Raw genomic sequence first — 20,330 nt, 5'->3', positions numbered from 1 at the left:
GAGAGGAGGATTGAGAGGACAGTAATGGTTATGAATTTTAAAAAGGAGCAAAAAAAACTTGAAGGATGGGGATGAATTCCACATGAGATATAAATAAACCAGATAGGAGAATTGAGAGTACAAGTATTTACCATTGTTTGGTGGAGGAAAATATAGGGTCGAGTTTTTGAAAACGTTTAGAATTTTGTGCACGAGCGAGAAAATTTTAAGGAACATACTTGAAGGTTAATAAAGTGAAGGAATGTCTTATGAGGAATAAAAGGAGATTACTGCAGAGTATTATTATATTAGTAATATATATATAACAGGAGAGATTTTGCTTGGAACTAAGTTCATGTTTTTCTCTGTAAAATGTTTAGCTGCTTCATGTTTAGGATAATTTTCGAATGAATAGGTGGGTAATACATGCATTATGCTACTTAATGAGAGCATAATAAAATAGTCAAAGAACACCACCTAGCTTCCAACTGCATTTCTAAGAAAGGCAAAAGGGAGGAAAAAAAAAAGCAATAGAGGAGTAATTGGTAGGAATAGACTAAGGGGCTGTTTGTTTCACCATTTTTATAGAAAAGGAATAGGATTTGGGTCTGACAATGACAAAATTGTAAATAAAGGATTCTTTATGAATCATATTCTTGAGTTTGGTTCCCCAAAAATTTATAGATTTCGGAATCTATAAAGTTGAAAAAGTATGCTGATTTTATAGAAACTCAAATCATAATGATTTGAGCGGATTGCATTTGTACTATTCTCCCCCTCTTTTTTTGGGATTCCGTTTCTTCACCAACCCTATATTATTATGAGATCAAATCATATTCTCATTCCAAACCAAACTAAAGAATAGGAATTGGAGGGTTTCTATAAAGTTGGATTCTATTTTTTCATGTTATGAAACAAATATAGAAATGAAAAAAAAAGGATTTCATAACATAAAATTGTCTTGAAAATTTTTATGGATTAGCTAGGAATCTATAAAAAATATGAGATTCATAATCCTAATCTTGCCCACTATTGAACCTAACTTCCCCTAAAAGTATTTGATAATGTGTTAGAAAATATAAAGATTTTATCCTATTTTTTAGGATCGGCTACATGAATCGTATTCTTTTAGAATTTAATAATTTGTTTGACATTAAAGAAAAAAAGGTCCAACCGGTCTCTTTGTCGTCCATGGGGCTCCTCAATCTTCACAGTTAACCTTTAAACACAGGACTTTTTTTAAAAAAAAATCTTCACATAATCACATGTAAACCTTTGAACACGCTTTTTTTAATTGTTGCTTTCCTCCAACTAAACCTTGGCCTTTATACAGTATATTGCATGATAAGAATATGGTTAGAGGCTTGAGAGTTTGATAATCAAACCTGCTATTCTTGCCTTGATTAATTCTCACAATACTAACTATACTACTCATCACATATTTTATGGACATATCGTAAATTACGGAGATTAATTTCCACTGAGTTACTATATGTTACCATGCATAAGAGATTCTTAAACCTGAAATCTCAAATCTCATACATTTGTCAAGAAAGAAGATGCAAACAGCTAAACTAAGAATCTGCAAGCTTAAATGGATTTTGGCTAACACAAATCAAACTGCAAGATACAAAAGATGCTAATATAGTTGCATTCACTCTTTAAAAACCTGCTGAGGAGCCAAGATCACAGTGAGACCTTCAAAATAATCAGCTCAGAGAATACGCTAAACTCATTATGCAGGTTTAGGAACAATTGTTGCCACTCGTATCATAGAACCTCTTAACCTTTGTAGCTCATTTCATGTTGAACGAACACTTGACGAATCATAATATCGTCAGAGCATAATATTTATCTCGGATATTTAGAAGCAAATAATATAAAAAGTTCCATAACTATACTGATAAAATAAATTGAACCACAATATACCAATGACACCGATACGGGTTGCATTCACTGGCATATACCTGCTAGGAATTTAAGATGGCGCTGTAACCTTCAAAATATTCAGCTTTGAAAACACAAAACCTACCGTATGCAAATTTCGGAACATATATTGCCAACCATAAGCTCTGTTTGCTACACTATTGACAACATTTCCATCAAGAGCTCTTACCTTTGCAGCTGATTTCAAATCGAACCATACTTGATAAATCATCATCATCTCACCAAAGCAGAATCTTTATCTCAAAATTTTAAAAGCAAACATAAAGGGCTTCCATAACCAGAATAGATGTCATCAGGGGTTTTGAACACAGAATAAGGAGGATAGATCGGTTTTCTAAAGATTGGTCAAGAAATCGACGCAGGTCCTGCAGTTGCAGTCTTCGAAGCGGCAGAGATGGCACCCGAAGCAAACACAGCTTGTGCAGCCCTTGCACAGCGGAGCACGAGGACACCCCCTCAACACCTTTCGGCTTCCACGCTCTTCATCATCGTCGCAGCTGAGACTGATACACGGCATACATCAATATTAGCTCACGAGAAGAAAATAACATAGAAAAAAAAAGTATAAAGAGAAAAGGAGAACAGATGAATGGACATGGAGAAAGTATGATTAGAGCTCTTGCCTAAACTGCAAATGGAACATCATCTCAGGTCTACAAGGCATTAGAGAAGACATAATATCTAAAGTAGAGGGGCAGAGAGGAGCTCTGATTTCAATTGCCTAGAATCATTAGAACAAAGCTAAATACATGGAATACAACTTTTCCCCTTCCCTTTTTTTTCCTGAGTTTCCTTTAGAAATGTCTTGACAATTCTTTTCTTTCACAGCCTACTTTCGAAAAAAGAGAAGTAGAATCTGAGGGCTTTTTAACATATAGGAGCAACAGATGACCACCATAGCTTATTGAACATTTGCAGAAAACATGCAGAACTCTATATTTGTGGTTCAAATAGGAATTTGACAAACCCTAGAAATAAAATGTGGATACGCACTCCATAGCACCAAAAATTAAGACAAGAAAAACCTTACTTGCCAATAGGGAAATCTGAGCATTTCCAGTTTTTATTTGCAATGGCTATGATAAGGCGCATTTCCTCCTTAGTTGTGTAGCCGAAACCTCCTCTTTTTCTTGCATATGACACAAGGAATAAGCTCATCACGATGAAAAGGACGAGCGCGGCGACCCTTATATGATCCGCTAGCCTTTTCTGCTCTGTTGTAGTATTTGAGCAAGGATGTGTTCAGCAATGCAACCTTCCTCCCTTTCAGCATCACCCATATGTTGGTTTTCCATCTTCTCTGGACCTCTTCATGTCTTGCATGTTTTTCGAATTCAGACGGAGTCATTGTGCCTGCTCAATGTGATAATAACTGATAATCAATATGCAATTCGAAGATTCAACAATATAGTTTATAAATTACATGTTGGTCAATATACCTGCTCAATATGATAATAACTTTGTTAAAGAATAAATTGACGTTATTTCTATGATGCATGCACCAATCATCTCGTGTTAGTTATTTGGTTGATGTCGAAGAAAACTTGTCGAAGTTAAAATATGCATGTATTTTTAAGGGAGGAGATTATTTTGACAATGTAAAATACTAATGTAGCCTCACAAATCTCAAACTCAAACAACTAAGTTTGTGTCTAGCTGTGTGTCATACAGTTGTATCAAGTAATTGTTTATGCATCAGTGTTCATTTAGACCAAACCAGCAACTCAACTAAGCATCCTGTTTAAAGACTAAATCATCAAATAATACTTAAAATTCATGAAAATTCATATCAGACGATCCAAAGCAAATCCGCATTATGGAAAGAAATAAATTTGAAGCAAAAGTGAACTGTTTTCGTGTTAACCAGTCCTTTAAACTCCGGCACCAGCCATCAACATAGCTAACATGACAAGTACTTATATATAGAATTAAATCATCAAACAATGCTTAAAATCCAAATATCCACATGAAAATTTGCGTTACGTACAGAAATATGTTTAAATTAAAAGCAAATGTAAAGTACTCATGTGAACCTATTTTCTCTAAATCCATAAAACCAACCATGAGCATAAAACTAACATGAATTCAGAAACGCTTCAAGAACCCATGTACGCAATATTCATGCGAACCAACTTTCTGAACTAGCCGCAAGCATTAGAACTAAGATGACACTGCACTTTATATAAGGTTGGATCATCAAAAACTGCTTAAAATTCAAGAACTCGTATAGGCAATATATAAATGGGGTCTAATCAGAAGCAAATGCACACAGTTTTCAAGCACTTAATTACCAGAATTAATTAACATGGCATTGCGCTTAAAAGATTTAGTTATCTATTATCAAATAATGCCTGAAATCCTATGCACCTAGAAATCATTCTCACCTTCTTCACACCCCTGAATGCATTCACATTTTACCTCCAGAACTCCAGACTCAAAAATCTTCAACCTGCCGATGGCATCGCCATGTTTCCTACTAGTAGAGCCGCAAGTGACCTCCACAAAATCCTCGCCTTTCAACACACCAGATATCCCTGAAAGCTCGTCGTCTTTGAACAGGGAGTTACCTCTTGCAGAACCATTAGCGGCCATTTTTTGTTCTACATAACAAAACTCAGGACAAATTCCTCAAGCAAAATCAGACGAAAGAAAAACACACCAAGATCGAAACTTTAACGGACGTGCGGATAGAATGGAGGCAGACAACAAATGGGTATGCTGCAAATTTCTTGTTTGGTGTTTTTAGGATTAGATTTTAGCATATCAGAACTCAAGAGCATTTCTCAGACAAAAATAAGATGAAAAACCTGCCAAGGTCAAAACTTCAACGGAAATGCAGATAGAAAACGGGTTGATAACAGATGGGTTTGTGACAAAATTTTCTTGCCCGGAGTTAAATAAGATGAAAGGCGCCACCTTTTTGAGAGCGCAACTCAAAAGGAGACAAATGCCCATTAAACAAAATCTCACATCTTTCATGCTTTTCACCTAGAATATATTTCTCTTCCCAAAAAGGGCTCCCCCAAACCCTTCTCTCTCTTCCGCTGCAGTACGGGGTGAGGCGCTCGAGAGAACAAGGGGGAGAGAGAAGGGTTTGAGGGGCGGGATTCCCAAAGAGGGCCTGCATGAGGTGACAAGGAGCAAAATGTTCTTTGGGATCCTATTAACTATTTTGGGAAAGGGAGAGGATTTGGTGTACTTTTTTGGGAAATTTTTAATGTATAGGGAGATGGCTACTCTCTTGAAACAATCTAACTTGGATTTTGATCTGCCAAAAGTCAAAGGACATGACTAATAAGCAAGAAATAAAAAATTATCACAAAATCTATAGACGAAAAAAAAATACAGATAATTATCACGAAATATTTTTGATATGTAGATTCACTTCAGAGTGTTCTTTTATGCCAATTTTTCTGATCTTTGCCACATGTTGTACTTAAAAATTACATAGTTTTCCATCCTTTTTCCAAAAAATAAAATTTTAAAAAAAATCTTGGCCACGTTGGCAATTGTTAATTAGGGCTTTTTTTTTAAAGAAAGTATTTATAATTTTTTGGGGCACACCATTTTCATTTCATAATTTGCTTTCTAAAAATTAACAAAAGATCTTGTGATCGAGCTTATGTTCGAAGTAACTAACAAACTTTACACTTCTATTTATAGTTTTATACTTAGTATGATGATCTTCAGATCTAACTATAGGATATTGATATTTAATAAAAGCTTATGATGTTTATTTGCAAATGCTAGTGAATCTAATATGTGAAGCACTAGTTCATATATAAAACATAAAAATCATAATCTAATAAAAAATAACGAGAGAAATATTTATAAAACAGCTAACCTACTTAAGAATGCGGTGTGGAGAAACCCTCGTTGTGCCTTTAGAAATGCAAATTGTATTGGTCTCAGGGTTGTGCCTTAATTTATAGTAGAGGGTCACGAGAAAGTTCAGCCTCTTTGGACAAAACGCCTAATTCAGGGTCGTGACATGCGTGCGTTTTGCATTGTGAAAATCGCCGCTGTATTATTCGCATTAAATGCAACGGTTTTTTACTTTGTCGTTTTCATGTGAATATCCATATACAGTTTCTAGAATACCATGTATTGTTAAATATAATGAATTTGAGTCAATCGTTTACCAAATAAAATGAATATGTGCACAATTGCAATCTATACAGCACCCATTATAGGTTAGCAACGTGCAATATGTTTCAAAATAAATTTATACTTTTTGTAGCGTACTTGGTGGGAATTATTTCGATAGATAAACTCTATTAAAAAAATTAGATAACTGGTTAGGAGATAAGAGAGAGAGAGAAAAATGAATAGCAAGTAGTCCTCTTTAATTTACAGTAATTTCGCTTCTTATCTATCCTCTTTTTCTTTCTCGTCTCCTAAGGAGTGTTGAGTGAGTGCTGAGTGCTCATGGGCACTCGTTAGAAAAGCTCAATGCATTTTGTTTCTTTTTTGTACTTTAGTTTTTTATCACCCAAATTAGAACACCCATCAAGTTTTTGCTCTCATACGACAAATGTCTAAGATGACTAACACTTCTAGTTGTACCTCGCACCATGATCTATGGGGGTGTTTGGTTGCATTGTTTTTGAGAAATATTTTCTCAAAAGTACTGACACATGACATTTATGTAATTAAGAGTTTTCTATACATTTCTATAAACTGTGTTTGGCTCCAAAAAAATTTACAGAAATGTTTTCTGTAAAGTGCCCAAAAGTACCAAATTTTATGGAAATTGATTTCCTTCTAAAATGGGAGGAAATCTCTTGGAAATCTGACGCATTCATTATTTAAATAATAAAACTCATTAACTCTTTTCTACAAAGTTCTCACTTTTCTATAAAGTTGGTGGTGTTTGGTTACATTTCTATAAATTATAGGAAATGTTGCTATTTTCTCAAAAGTTATTTCTCATTTTCTTGTTTTGAACCAAACAAGCACAATACAAAAAATAAGAAAATTTGTACTTTTTAACTTCTCAAAACTTTTTCTATAATTTTTTTAAGAAATACAAGGAAATCAAATTTGGCATAGAAAACATTTCCTATAATTTATAGAAATGTAACCAAACACCCCCTATAAGTCTAAGTATTGAACATCCGAGATATAGTACAAGTTTATCACCTTTATTATCAATACTTATGAGTAGAATACATTGCTTCACCATAAAAATGATAGACAATCATAATCTTATAAAAGAACAAGAGAAATGACTGAAAAGTTAACTAACCTGCTTAAGGATATAACAAGAGGGATCTTCTTTTGCGCGATAGAATTGCAAATTGTGGAAATGTTTTTAGGTTGCGCTCCAATTTATAGCGGAGAATCATAACAAAGTTCACCCTTTCTGGACAAAACGCCTAATTTTAGGATCATGACATGCACGCGTCTGTATTGTGCAAGTCGCCACTGCATCTTCCTATTGAATGAGTGGGTTTTACCTCGCCATTTTTTACGTGAATATCCATATACATTTTTACAGAATAACCTATACTGTTAAGTACAAGGACTTGATTCAATCTTTTACTAAAGAACAACATAAGCCTGAAGTATGATAGATGATACACATAGTACTCATTACATGGGATTATACCCTGATTATCAATTCAATAATTTACAAAAAAAATTATACCTATGTTATGAAACAATTAAATGATGTGGATGTCCATTTAGTTTTCGAAAGAGATTGATACATGTATTATCCCTTGAAATTCTCTATGAGTAATTAATATCATGTATCATCATCTTAGTTTGTATATAAATAGAGGTATTCCTACCTCACTTTGCAAGGAGAAATTGAGGAAATAAAATTCTTTTTACTTCTTGTCTACTTTCTCTACTCTACTTTATTAGTTTTACAACACGTTATCAGCACGAGACTCTACCATTGAAACAATCCATTTCAAGTCCATTAGATTCATCGTTGGGCACGTGTTCATATTTTGGGTAAACCTTTGAGGTAAAATTTCTCTTTCCAATTCAATTTATTTTTCACTGACTAACCTTACAAAACAAGAATTTGTACCACTTGATATTTCTAGAAAGAATTACTTATCTTGGATGTTAGATGTTAAAATACATCTTGCTGCAAATGGGTCTTGAAAATAATATTGTGGAAGAAAATAAGACATCAAATCAAGACCGTGTCAAAGCTATGATTTTCCTTCGCCATCATTTGGATGAAGGATTAAAAACTGAATATCTAACTGTGAAAGATCCACTTACTATGTGGAATAATTTGAAGGAGGGATTTGACCACATAAAGTTGGTCGTGCTCCCAAAAGCCCGGTATGACTGGCTTTACTTAAGGCTATAAGATTTTAAATCAATCAGTGAGTATAATTCTGCAATGTATAAAATTATCTCTCAATTGCAATTGTGTAGAGAAAATGTCATTGATGACGATATGTTAGAAAAAACATTCTCCACCTTTTATGCCTCGAATATGCTCCTACAGCAGCAATCGAGAGAGGGAATTTAAGAAATACTCTGAATTGATTTCATGCCTCCTTTTGGCTGAACAAAATAATGAATTATTATTGAAAATCATGAATCCCGACCTACCGGTGCTAGCCCATTTTCTGAAGCGAATGCAACTCAATCTCAAAATCATGGTCGTGGCATGTGGGCGTGTGGACATGGTCGTGGAGGAGGCCAAGGACGTAGATGTTATCGTGGACGAGATCATGACAGATATGTGCCTTATAATCACAGTGATCATAACTGTGGCAAAAGACAAAACAACTCCCAAAAGTGAGACAATAATGATAATAAAAGTGAAGAAAAAAACATTATGAGGAAATATGCAAAAATGCCAAGACAAATTTTATTGATCAAAATAATATTTATGATGATCTTGATGGTATCATACACCTCGATGTAACTGATTTCCTTAAGCAACCTGAAGTTGCGAAATGATCTCATGATAAATACCCGACATTTTGAATTTTGTTATTTTCGTATCTTTTATGTAATTTTATTTATGAATTTTATAATTTATAGACTTTATTGATATTTATTTTTGTTTGTAATTTTCTTTGTCATTTCTTCCTGAAGAAGAAATGGATGCCAAATATTTGGGATCAAATAATGATGATCTCATTGATAGTGCTACTACACACACCATACTTAAAAACATGAAGTATTTTTCTCATTTAAAAATGAAAGAAACAAATGTTAACACAATAAGTGGTAGTGCTTAAAAACATGAAGTATTTTTCTCATTTAAAAATGAAAGAAACAAATGTTAACACAATAAGTGGTAGTGCTAAATTGATTGATGGCTCCGGAAGAGCCAAAAATGAAAGAAACAAATGTTAACACAATAAGTGGTAGTGCTAAATTGATTGATGGCTCCGGAAGAGCCATTGTATTTATCCCCGAAGAAACTAAAATTGTCATAAGTAATGCACTACTTTCGATAAAGACTCGAAGAAATTTATTTAGTTTTAAAGATATTCGCCGAAATGGATATCATATCGAGACAATAAATGAGACAAATGGTGAATACTTATTAATTACAAATACCATTTCTGAGAAGAAATGCATATTATAAAAACTGTCTTCTTTATCTTCTGGTTTATATTATACAAAAATAAGTGCAGCTAAAATTTATCACCTTATAGACCAGAAGTCTACTGATTTTATGATTTGGCATGATCTCCTTAGACATCCTGGTTCTATAATGATGATGCGAATAATTACAAATTCACATGGTCATTCATTGAAAAATCAAAAATATTAAATTCTAATAAATTCTCATGTGTTGCTTGCTCCCAAGGGAAGTTAATTATTAGACCATCACCAACAAAAGTGGGAAATGAATCCCATGCATTTCTAGAATGAATTCATGGTGATATATGTGGGCCTGTAGATCTACCATGTGGACTGTTTAGATATTTTATGATGCTAATTGATGCATCAACAAGATGTTCACATATATGTTTATTATCTAGTCGCACCCTGGTGTTTGCGAGATTGGTTGCTCAGATAATTAAATTGTGAGCACAATTTCCTGATTACCTCATTAAGAAAATTCGTTTAGATAATACAGGTGAATATTCATCACATGCTTTTGATGATTATTGCGTATCTATTGGAATAAGTGTTGAATATCATGTAGCTCATGTTCATACACAAAATGGTCTAGCCGGATCATTAATTAAACGGATTCAATTAATTGCAAGACCATTGTTAATGAGGTCTAAACTTCCTCTATCTGCTTGAGAACATGCTATATTACATACACTAACACTTGTGAGAATTAGAACGACAAGTTATCATACTTATTCTCCCTTACAATTAGTTCTTGACCATGAGCCTAGTATTTCTTATTTAAGAAATTTTGGTTGTGCGGTATATGTTCCTATCGCTCCGCCTCAACGTACTAAAATGGACTCTCAAAGAAGATTGAGGATATATGTCGGGTATGAATCACCTTCTATAATTAAATATGTTGAACCATAAACATGTGATTTATTTACTGCAAGATTTGCAGATTGTCATTTTGATGAATCACATTTCCCGACATTAGGGGGAGGTAAAGATCAACCGAAAAAGAAAATTACTTAAAAAATATCATTAGACTTTCTTGATCGTCGTACAAAAGAATGTGAACTAGAAGTTCAAAGGATTATACATTTACAGAAAATTGCAAACCAATTACCAGATGCTTTTAGTGATTCTAGAAGAATTACTAAATCGCATATTCCAGCAGAAAATGCACTGATTAAAATTGATATCCCAGAATGACAAATTAAAAGTGCTAACGAATTTAAAACACGCCTGAAGCGTGGCAGACCTCTTGGTTCCAAAGATAAGAATCCTCGAAAGAAAAGAGGATCGAATGATCAAAAATTTGCTAATGATAAAATTCAACCTCCTGAAGAGCCAACGGCTGAAGAGAATGAAACTATAGAAAATTCAATAAATTTTGTCATTACGAGAAAGAGTTGGAACCGAAGAGAAGTAATTGTCGATAAGGCATTTGCATATAATGTAGCACTTGATATTATGGAAAAAGACGAGGATCATGAACCCAAATCGATTGATGAATGTCAGCGAAGAAATGATTGGTCAAAATGGAAAGATGTAATCTAATCTGAATTAAATTCACTGGCTAAATGAAAAGTTTTTAGATCTATAGTCCAAACACCTAAAGGTGTAAAGCCAGTAGGATATAAATGGGTATTTGTGAGGAAAAGAAATAAGAAAAAAAAATTGTGAGATATAAAGCAAGACTTGTAGCCCAAGGATTTTCACAAAGACCGAGATTTTGATTATGATGAAACATATTCTTCAGTAATTGATGGAATTATATTTAGATATCTTGTGAGTTTATCAGTACATGAAAAACTTGATATGCGTCTGATGGACGTAGTCACTGTTTATTTATATGGAGCATTAGATAATGATATCTATATGAAAATCCCTGAAGGATTTAGCATGCATGAAGCATATAAATCAAATCCTAGACAAATGTACTCCATTAAGTTGCAAAGATCTTTGTATGTACTCAAGCAATCTGGACGAATGTGGTATAACCACCTTAGTGAATGTTTAGTCAAATAAGGTTATACAAATGATCCTATATGTCCATATGTTTTCATAAAAAATATTGGGTCAAATTTTATAATCATTCCTGTATATGTTGATGACCTTAATCTGATTGGAACCCATGAAGAGCTCCAAAAGACGATTGAATACTTGAAGAAAGAATTTGAGATCAAAGATTTTGGGAAAACTAAATTTTGCCTTGGTTTGCAAATTGAGCATTTAGAAAAAATGATATTTGTTCACCAAATTGCTTATACCCAAAAGGTATTAAAACGGTTCTACGTGGATAAAGCACATCCATTAAGTGATGATCTGACCGATTTATTCACTAAGACATTGCCGACTGCAACTTTTGAGAAATTGGTAAAAAATATTGGAATGCGTTGGTTGAAAGATCTCAAATGATATTTGAATCAGGGGGGAAACTAATACATAAGAATAATGTACTCTTTTTCCTTCACTAGGGTTTTTTTCTCACTGGGTTTTTTTCCTAATAAGGTTTTAACGAGGCATATTCTTTGTGTAATGTTGGACATCCAAGGAGGAGTGTTATGAAATAATTAAACGATGTGGATGTCCATTTAGTTTCCCAAATAGATTGATACATGTATTACCCATTGATATTCTTTATGAGTAATTAATATGATTCATGTATCATCATCTTAGTTTACATATAAATAGAGATATTCCTACCTCACTTTGTAAGGAGAAATTGAGGAAATAAAATTTTTTCTACTTCTTGTCTATTTTCTCTACTCTACTTCATTAGTTTTACAACAAACTATCCTTAGACTGCTCTATTGGGGAAAAAATTATTCGACCAAACATTTTAATACAAAAATAGTGAATCCTCCACCGCTAACCAACCATTGATATATTGTTAACTTATTTACAATTTTATAAACAATTGTTACCACACACTAACACAAGATTAAATTTCTTTTCATGAGTAGACACATTCACTCAATATTTTATTACATTCTCATAAAAAAATTCTTTTAATCTTTTAAGGTCTGTTTGGTTCAGCTAAATTTTTGGAAATCATGTAGTTTTGGAACAAAAAGTAGGTTTTTTGACTTTTTTGGATTCCAAAACTATCATTTGGTTCAACTTTTTTTTAAGAATGCATTTCATAAAAGCTGACATGGCAACACACTTTATGGAAAAGCCAAATCCTCTTTTAAAGCTCTGAAATGGGCTGGAAATCTGACAACTCAATGATAACTCATCAATTACTCTCACAACTCCTTAATTTTTTTGGTAATGAAACAAACATGAGTTTTGAAAATGCTTTCCTATTCTTCACTTCATCATTCTATACTAAACACAAGTTATGGATTCCTGAATGATCCAAATTTTTTTTGGAAATGGTTATTTGCCTTGGACAAACAGCCCCTAATTGTATAAGCAAGGTAACCCATTCTTTTTTTTTTTTTTGATCAAATGGTAACCCATTCTTGAATATGAGGATATTTACTAACATGTTAACACATTATTCCATCCAGAATTTTCACGTCTGGGCCCACGATTCGGATTGGGTGAAATTTTGGGTACAACATTAATTAATGCTGCTCCTTTGCCGGTATACGCCGTTTTTTCTCTTCGGCGCCCTCCTCTTCTGTTTCCCGCCACCAAAGCAAAATCCATGGCCTTATCCTGTGCACTCGCTACTTATCCTGCGCCCTCTTCGTTCAGTCGGCGCTGTCGTACGCTTAGACGCCGTTCGGCAGCTCCCAGGGCCTTATCCTGCGATTTCTCCGCATATCCTGCGCACTCCTTCGTACCCGAGGTGAAACCCCTAGGGCTCCCATCCTATCTCCTCCCCATCGAAACCCTACTTTTGAAATGTTATGTTAGAATTCTAAGCTGGAATTCTATTTTGATATTGTTTTTAATGATAATTAGGTGGCGGAAGCGGTAGATTCGTTGTACTCGGAGTTTAGGGAAGTTGACAACTTGGTGGCGCACAATAGCACGCGGGTTCTTAAGGCATTTCAGAACGCTAGGGTTGGATCTCATGTAAGATTATTTCCAAAATTCTATTTTCACCTTTAAAAAAAATGCATGTGCTTGCAGATCACTTGTTGCGGAATCATGAAAAAGCTGGCATCTTTGGTAGGATAAAGCTACATTACAGGGGTTGGGATTAGGGCTAGGGTTAGGGTTTCACCTATATGACAATTGTAAGTATTGCTTGCTAAGTGCTGCATTCATCAATTTGTTTCGACCTTTTGGCCCTCATTTAGAATCAAGTGCCTATTTGATGGTTACATTCCAATCTAGTTCTGTTGCTTTGGAATCTAATATCACTGCTTGTAAAATGTTGGGTGAAGAATGGTTCAGTTAGATTTGTTGAAAATTTAAGGTTCATGAGCCAATTGCCAGTGCTAATCTCATTTTGTGGGTGCCAATGATCACAAAATGTTTCGGTTGGCTTTGTAATTTGCTTTAAAATTGTTCAATTTACCACCAACCTTTAGTGGGTTGATATTTATATCTCCGGCACCTTGTTTTCATATGACATGTTATTCTGTTGTCCACAAGAGAACGCGCTTTATAGTGCCTATACCCTGTTGGTGTGAAATGAACTGATACAAGACTCTTTGCATGTTTGTATCTTGAGAGGAGACTGATTGCAAAAGGTGTATCTTTAAATGTATCAGCACTTTGGTGGGTGCACTGGCTATGGTCATGATGAAGGCGGGGGACGTGAAGCACTGGATAATCTCTTTGCTGAAATTGTTGGGGCAGAATCAGCGATTGTTCGTTCACAGGTTTCTATTCAGTTATCTCAGTTATTGTGTCAGTCATATGGAAATGATACACTTCGGGATTTTAACACAGTTCTATTTTCTGCTGTAGTTTTTCTCTGGTACTCATGCCATCACTTGTGCACTGTTTGCTTTCTTGAGACCCGGGGATGAGGTGAACATCTGATACCTCCCACTACTGTTCTCTAGAGCTGATCTTGTTGAACTCTTATGAGTCCTGATCAACAGAATTCTATGATATTTCTTGGATTGTTCTGTGCATCTCAGCTTTTAGCAGTTGCTGGTGCTCCTTATGATACCCTGGAGGAAGTGATTGGCATTAGAAACTCTTCTCAAACTGGATCTCTGAAAGACTTTGGAATAGCCTACAGAGAAGTTCCAGTAACTTCCTTTTTACAGTAACTTCTTTTTCTAGCAAAACCATAGTGAACTGCTTTTTACGAACATGATTTCAGCTTGCAGAAGATGGTGGCCTTGATTGGGATGCTCTTGCCACTGCTGTGAGACCCCAAACAAAATGTGCACTTATACAACGGTCATGTGGATACTCGTGGCGTCAAAGCTTGAGTGTACTAGATATACAAAGAGCTATCGAGATAATCAAGGCAACTTCTAATTCTTTTACTTTATGCTTCGTTGTTACTGAATTATATTTTAGTTAATTTATATGAAAAATACTCGCATTGAAAAGTGGAAAGCCTTACAAATGCTTCCCATTCAAATAATATATTTTTGAATTAGAGAATCGAATATCAGCTTTATATCTCACTACAAGATTGTTGATGCTGAAAACATTGGATCATTTCATATAGAAGTTAAACAACACCAGAAGTGTCAGGTAATGCTATTTAAAGCTGATAACATGTATTCAATTTCTTGAGAAAAATACTGTAACTGAAATTATCCTGGACTCTTGATGAACGAGTTATCGGGTCTCGCACCCTTATCCACATCCATTTTCTAGGGTCATTTTGGTTGCATATTATTCTGTCAATTAAATCAGTCTTTCATATTGTTTTCCTGGGACTTGATGTTATTTTTCCGTATCTAATTTTTGGCTCATTGAATTCCTGTTGTTTAACCCATGCACGAGTTTGAGAGTGCCATTATCATGTATTTTGTAGAGACAGAACCTCGATTGTATGATTATGGTGGATAACTGCTATGGAGAATTCGTGGAAAGATCCGAACCCCCAATGGTGGTATGAAATGTATCCGATTTTTCACCTTTACCTTGCTTTGGTAGCATCATAGACCATTGGTAGTTCTTTCCAGGGAGCAGATTTAATTGCTGGGAGCTTGATAAAGAATCCTGGTGGAACAATTGCACCTTGTGGTGGTTATGTCGCTGGAAGGAAAATCTGGGTTGAGGCAGCAGCTGGCCGTCTGTCTGCACCTGGTTTAGGAGTGGAATGTGGATCAACTTCTGGGGATATCATGCGAGCTTTTTTCCAAGGGATATTCCTCGCGCCCCAAATGGTTGGAGAAGCAATCAAGGTTTGACTTCAAAGAAAAGTAACTTATGTTGTTCCCTCATTCAGTGATCATCATATATTGCTATCATTTCTGTTGCCAGGGAAGTTTGCTTGTTGCAGAAGTCATGGCATCCAAGGGGTACAAGGTGCAGCCACTTCCACGACATCCTCGCCATGACACAGTGCAGGTATATTTCAACCATAAATGCAAGAGTAAACGCATTTGGACATTCAGTTATGGGATTTTGGCTATAGGTGGGTTAAAATTTCTGAACTGTAATTGCACTTTCTGGACGGTAGAATCTGACAAACACAAAGTCATCAATATTTGTGAAGAATTCTTGGTATACATAATGGTTTAAACCCCAGAAACTGTTGAATCATATATTGATTTAACTTATAAGCTAGTCTATCAATGAACTCTTCAGTCCTATTCTATTACCTTTTCAATTTAGTGAATCTTAAATGGTTATTTACCCTTTACTTTGTATTTATGACATGTAAACTTCTAATGTGAATCTATATCGCACTGGACACAATGATTCTTCTGGAACAAATTTTCAAAACAGCCCCAAAAAAAATTTTATTTTTCAAAATCGACCCATTTTTTTTTATTTACCAAAAATCGACCTGGTTTTTGCCACGTGGGCTTAATGACGTTCCTAAACAGTCGGGGTTGGCAACCCCGACTGTTTAGGAGGGTGTTAAACCCTAATTAATGTCCTTAAACCCGAAATTTGCATGTCCTAAACAGTCGGGGTTGCCAACCCCTACTGTTTAGGAACGTCATTAAGCCCACGTGGCAAAAACCGGGTCGATTTTAAAAAATAAAATTTTTTTTGGGGCTGTTTTGAAAATTTGTTCATTCTTCTGTCTGTTTGTGTTTTATACAGTATCATTGATGGCATGTGACGCATGTCCCTAGGTCTCTGGTTGTCAAATTAAAGAATTCTTTCACTAACGCAACTTTGAGTTAATTATAGAAGAAGCTGAGGTGCTTGAATCTCATTTCAGGCTGTACAACTAGGAAGCAGAGATCTGCTTATATCATTTTGTGAGGCTGTGCAGAGGTGCAGCCCGATTGGATCTTTTATCAAGCCAACTGCTGGTTTTACTCCTGGATATGCATCTGAGGTTGGGCCACTTTTACAATATAAATTCTTACTCGATAGCAGTTGTTTAGATGGGGAAATTTTCTCCCTTTTCTCTGAATTATGTTTCTGCCTCTCCTGTCTGATCTTTGGGCTTAAACTTTCCCAATTAATAGAGTAGCTATTCTCATTTAGAGACTTTGTATTTTTATGTGGATGTGCACGGACCATTTTTTCTCATCATGCTATATAAATTCGATTGGGGTTCGTAAATTACATTTTCCTTTTCAATATTTTCCTACTAGTTTTCTGAGTTCCATTTTATCACCCAATCATGCCAACACATCCACTCATCTAAGGATGCCAACAAATTCATATAGGAGACACGTGCACAAATTCATATAGGCGGAACTGGACATCTATGTTCATATGAAGTCTTCAAGTGACAGGTTTATTCGCATGAAATAGGTGATCTTTGCTGATGGAACATTTATCAACGGAAGCACAAGTGAGATGTCATGTGATGGACCTCTGAGGGAACCGTTTACAGTCTTTTGTCAGGTAAGATTTATCAATGTTTATTTGTTATGGGGAGAAAGAAACCCTTGCAAGAATTTGATTTAGGAAAGCCAAGTTCAAAGCACCACTGAAAATATATCATTTTTTGCTGAATATAGGGTGGAACTCATTGGACTCAGTGGGCATTTGTTCTTGGAGAGGTTTTGAGATCCATAGAGAAGAAGACAGATGAACGATCCTCACCTTATGCCCGTGTCAATGGAGTAATCTCCTGAATTATCTTGATTTTAGGGGCTGTTTGGTTCCTGTTTTTTGGGTGGTAAAAGTGGGGAAAGCTGTCAAAAATGTCAGCTTTTTGGCAGTTTTCCCCCAAAATCACCTCTTAAAAAGGTGATTTTGGGGGTTAGCTGCCAAAAAGCTGACATTTTTGGCAGCTTTCTCCTTTTTTACCACCCAAAAAAACCTATCCAAACAGCCCCTTAGTTATTTGAAGAAAAACAATGTTCTTAAATTGGTCATGGACGCTGCACGATGCACTACTCTAGAGATGGGTAATAAGTTAAGGTCTTTCGTTTAATGTAGCAGAGAAATTTGTTCTGCTTAAAACATTATTAGTTTTTACTCACTGGAGACATGTTGCGTTGATTATCTGAAATCTGATTCTATCTGAAATTTTTACCCACCTATTGCTATCTTCATGTTTTTTTTTTTCCAGGTTTGAAGAGAAGATACTGCGATGAATTATAAAGAATAAAAATGAGATAACTTCATCTTCAAGAAGATCAGCCTGGCGGCGCTGAAGATAGACGTTCTTTCGACGTGTTTCATCTGACTGCGAGTTAAAGGCAAATCCTGCTTTCAGAGCAAATGTGGATTCTCAAGGCCATATCTCATAGGAGTCTATGCTGGAAAGCAATGGGTGATTCATATTGATAAATGATTTATTGTTATTTCTACATGAAAGTTATGTCAATTTTTTTTGAAATAAATATAAACAAATTTATATAGTTTTTTTTTCTTGTCATATATTCTGACACATATTGACATCATAAACGAACAATTTCGGGTCGAAACGTGCATCTGAACATAAAAAGGTTATGTAAATTGTTTAGCTCAAGAAATCTACATTGGCTGAAATGAACATCATTATGTTATGAGGTGGTTCTAATTACTCCTTAATGACGACGCTTTGGAACTTTAAAGTATGGCTTTAAGCTTAGTGACTACTTAAAGACTGAAGCTAACTTTCACATGGTCACTCAATGCTCTAGCGCTGGTAACTTAAATTTGTGGCTTGAACTGTACTGGTGCCTCGTTGAATTTGGGAATGAGAGGGCCAATACAGTCTTTTGTACGGCAACAATCGGCAATTAATCCCTCGCTTTCCATTAATAAGAGTTTAACGAAACATAGACACGATTAGTATCTATGATCAGTAAGCGGATACGAGTATAATAGTATCATATTCAAGCCGTATCCGAACCTCATACGTATTTCAAATGTGGTATACATTGCAAAAGGACTCCTATCTTCTACCATATCCTGCGGGCGGCCAAATGAATACACACCTTGAGACTAGTGCAACCCACGTCTATTCAAAAAGTCAAAATGGTGCAAATGTAGCAAAGTTTCTCTTCACATGTTTCAGGTCAATTCTCTAAGCTCAGCATTTAAAGTTGGATAACCCTTTCTCCGTACCCTACGCAAAAAGCCTTTCTTTCAATAGTTTATGTTAATTATAACTGTTTCATTTAGTATCTAAAAATGGCTTTTGTTCAGTGATTTATCCATTTATGATGTCATTACCACCGTTATTATGGCTGCCCTTATCTTTCCTGCCTAACTTGAGTTGGTCATGAAGCACAACCCTACATCAACCCTCTAAATTCCTCCAAAAATTATGATGAATAAAATGAACAATTTTTCACTTTAGCCCTTTTAAAAATTTTTATTATTAAAATCAACCCTTTTTTCTTTTATTTACCAAAACCGACCCGATTTCTTGATTAGCGGCTTAATCACATTCCTAATTAGTCGGGGTTGCCAACCCCGACTATTTAGGAGGGTCTTAAACCCTAATTAGAAGACTTAAACCCTAAAAATTAATATCCTAAATAGTCGGGGTTGGCAACCCCGACTAATTAGGAATGTGATTAAGCCGCTAATCAAGAAATCGGGTCTGTTTTGATAAATAAAAGAAAAAAAGGTCGATTTTAATAATAAAAAATTTAAATAGGGCTAAAGTGAAAAATTATTCTGAATAAAATACATAAAAATGAAGGATATAAAACAATTGTCAATCCTGAGGGCATCTGCTCACAAATCCAAATGCCATTAAACAAAATCTCTTCCCTTAACCAAAAAGAAAGGAAAACAAAAGAGCTGGCATTTTGTGAATCTCAAGTAATCCAAAAGTAAACTCCCCCCTCGTTTCTCATATCATGTATACAAGTATATGAAGAACTGAAGCACAAACCTAAGAGAGAAACAGACGGCGACGAAGATGAATGGAGGCAGCAGCAAGAGATCTCAGAGGCTGGTGGTGGCGGCTCTGCTGGCCATCGGCATGGCGATGATCAGCGTCGCGATGCTTCACAAACTGAAGGAGAGGCGCGTGTTAAGCGCCCTTCTTCAAGATCAAGATCATGAGATCTTGACGCTTCAGCTCCAGCTGCAGGTAACAATATGGATATCTGCAGATATATCTGTCTTCATATTATCGAATACAGATACTGACTAGATTTCCAGATAAATGTATTAACAAAAATATTAAAAACTATTTTGGCCTTAAATTAGTAAATCTTAAACTGATTGGGATGCAGTGATGAATGATTATTCGAAAAAAGTTTATTTTTTTCGTTTACGCAACTCTTGTATCATATAACATGCCTTCGAAAATCTTATTTCTGTCCAACGTAAATTTGATATTGATGGATATGGAAATCAATTTTCTTGCCGAAACATATATGCATTCC

General features: G+C 35.1%; 3 protein-coding genes across 3 annotated transcripts in view; 2 read left to right on the top strand and 1 right to left on the bottom strand.

The window, feature by feature from the left end:
- On the bottom strand, nt 1,583-4,868 carry LOC109844855 (protein ULTRAPETALA 1-like). Its single transcript, XM_020414010.1, is given in 4 exon segments — nt 1,583-2,429; nt 2,957-3,027; nt 3,029-3,279; nt 4,311-4,868. Coding segments are annotated over 4 exon segments (699 nt in total). The 5' UTR covers nt 4,519-4,868; the 3' UTR covers nt 1,583-2,260.
- On the top strand, nt 13,083-18,379 carry LOC109845514 (uncharacterized protein YnbB-like). Its single transcript, XM_020414762.1, has 14 exons — nt 13,083-13,288; nt 13,405-13,518; nt 14,163-14,273; nt 14,362-14,424; nt 14,538-14,651; nt 14,726-14,875; nt 15,395-15,472; nt 15,546-15,767; nt 15,847-15,933; nt 16,760-16,879; nt 17,305-17,397; nt 17,514-17,646; nt 17,839-17,906; nt 18,071-18,379. The coding sequence occupies exons 1-12, from the start codon at nt 13,145-13,147 to the stop codon at nt 17,628-17,630; spliced, it is 1,413 nt and encodes a 470-aa protein (XP_020270351.1). The 5' UTR covers nt 13,083-13,144; the 3' UTR covers nt 17,631-17,646; nt 17,839-17,906; nt 18,071-18,379.
- LOC109845515 (uncharacterized protein DDB_G0290685-like) overlaps nt 19,632-20,330 on the top strand; it is a 2,877-nt gene continuing 2,178 nt past the window's right edge. Inside the window, exon 1 of the mRNA XM_020414763.1 lies at nt 19,632-20,032. Within this exon, the coding sequence (XP_020270352.1) occupies nt 19,859-20,032 (174 nt within the window). The 5' untranslated portion in view covers nt 19,632-19,858. The remainder of the gene's footprint in view (nt 20,033-20,330) is intronic.

This window comes from Asparagus officinalis, chromosome 6, assembly GCF_001876935.1.
Source record: "Asparagus officinalis chromosome 6, Aspof.V1, whole genome shotgun sequence".
Classification (NCBI taxonomy): Eukaryota; Viridiplantae; Streptophyta; class Magnoliopsida; order Asparagales; family Asparagaceae; genus Asparagus; species Asparagus officinalis.
This window is presented reverse-complemented; position numbering and strand designations above follow the sequence as displayed.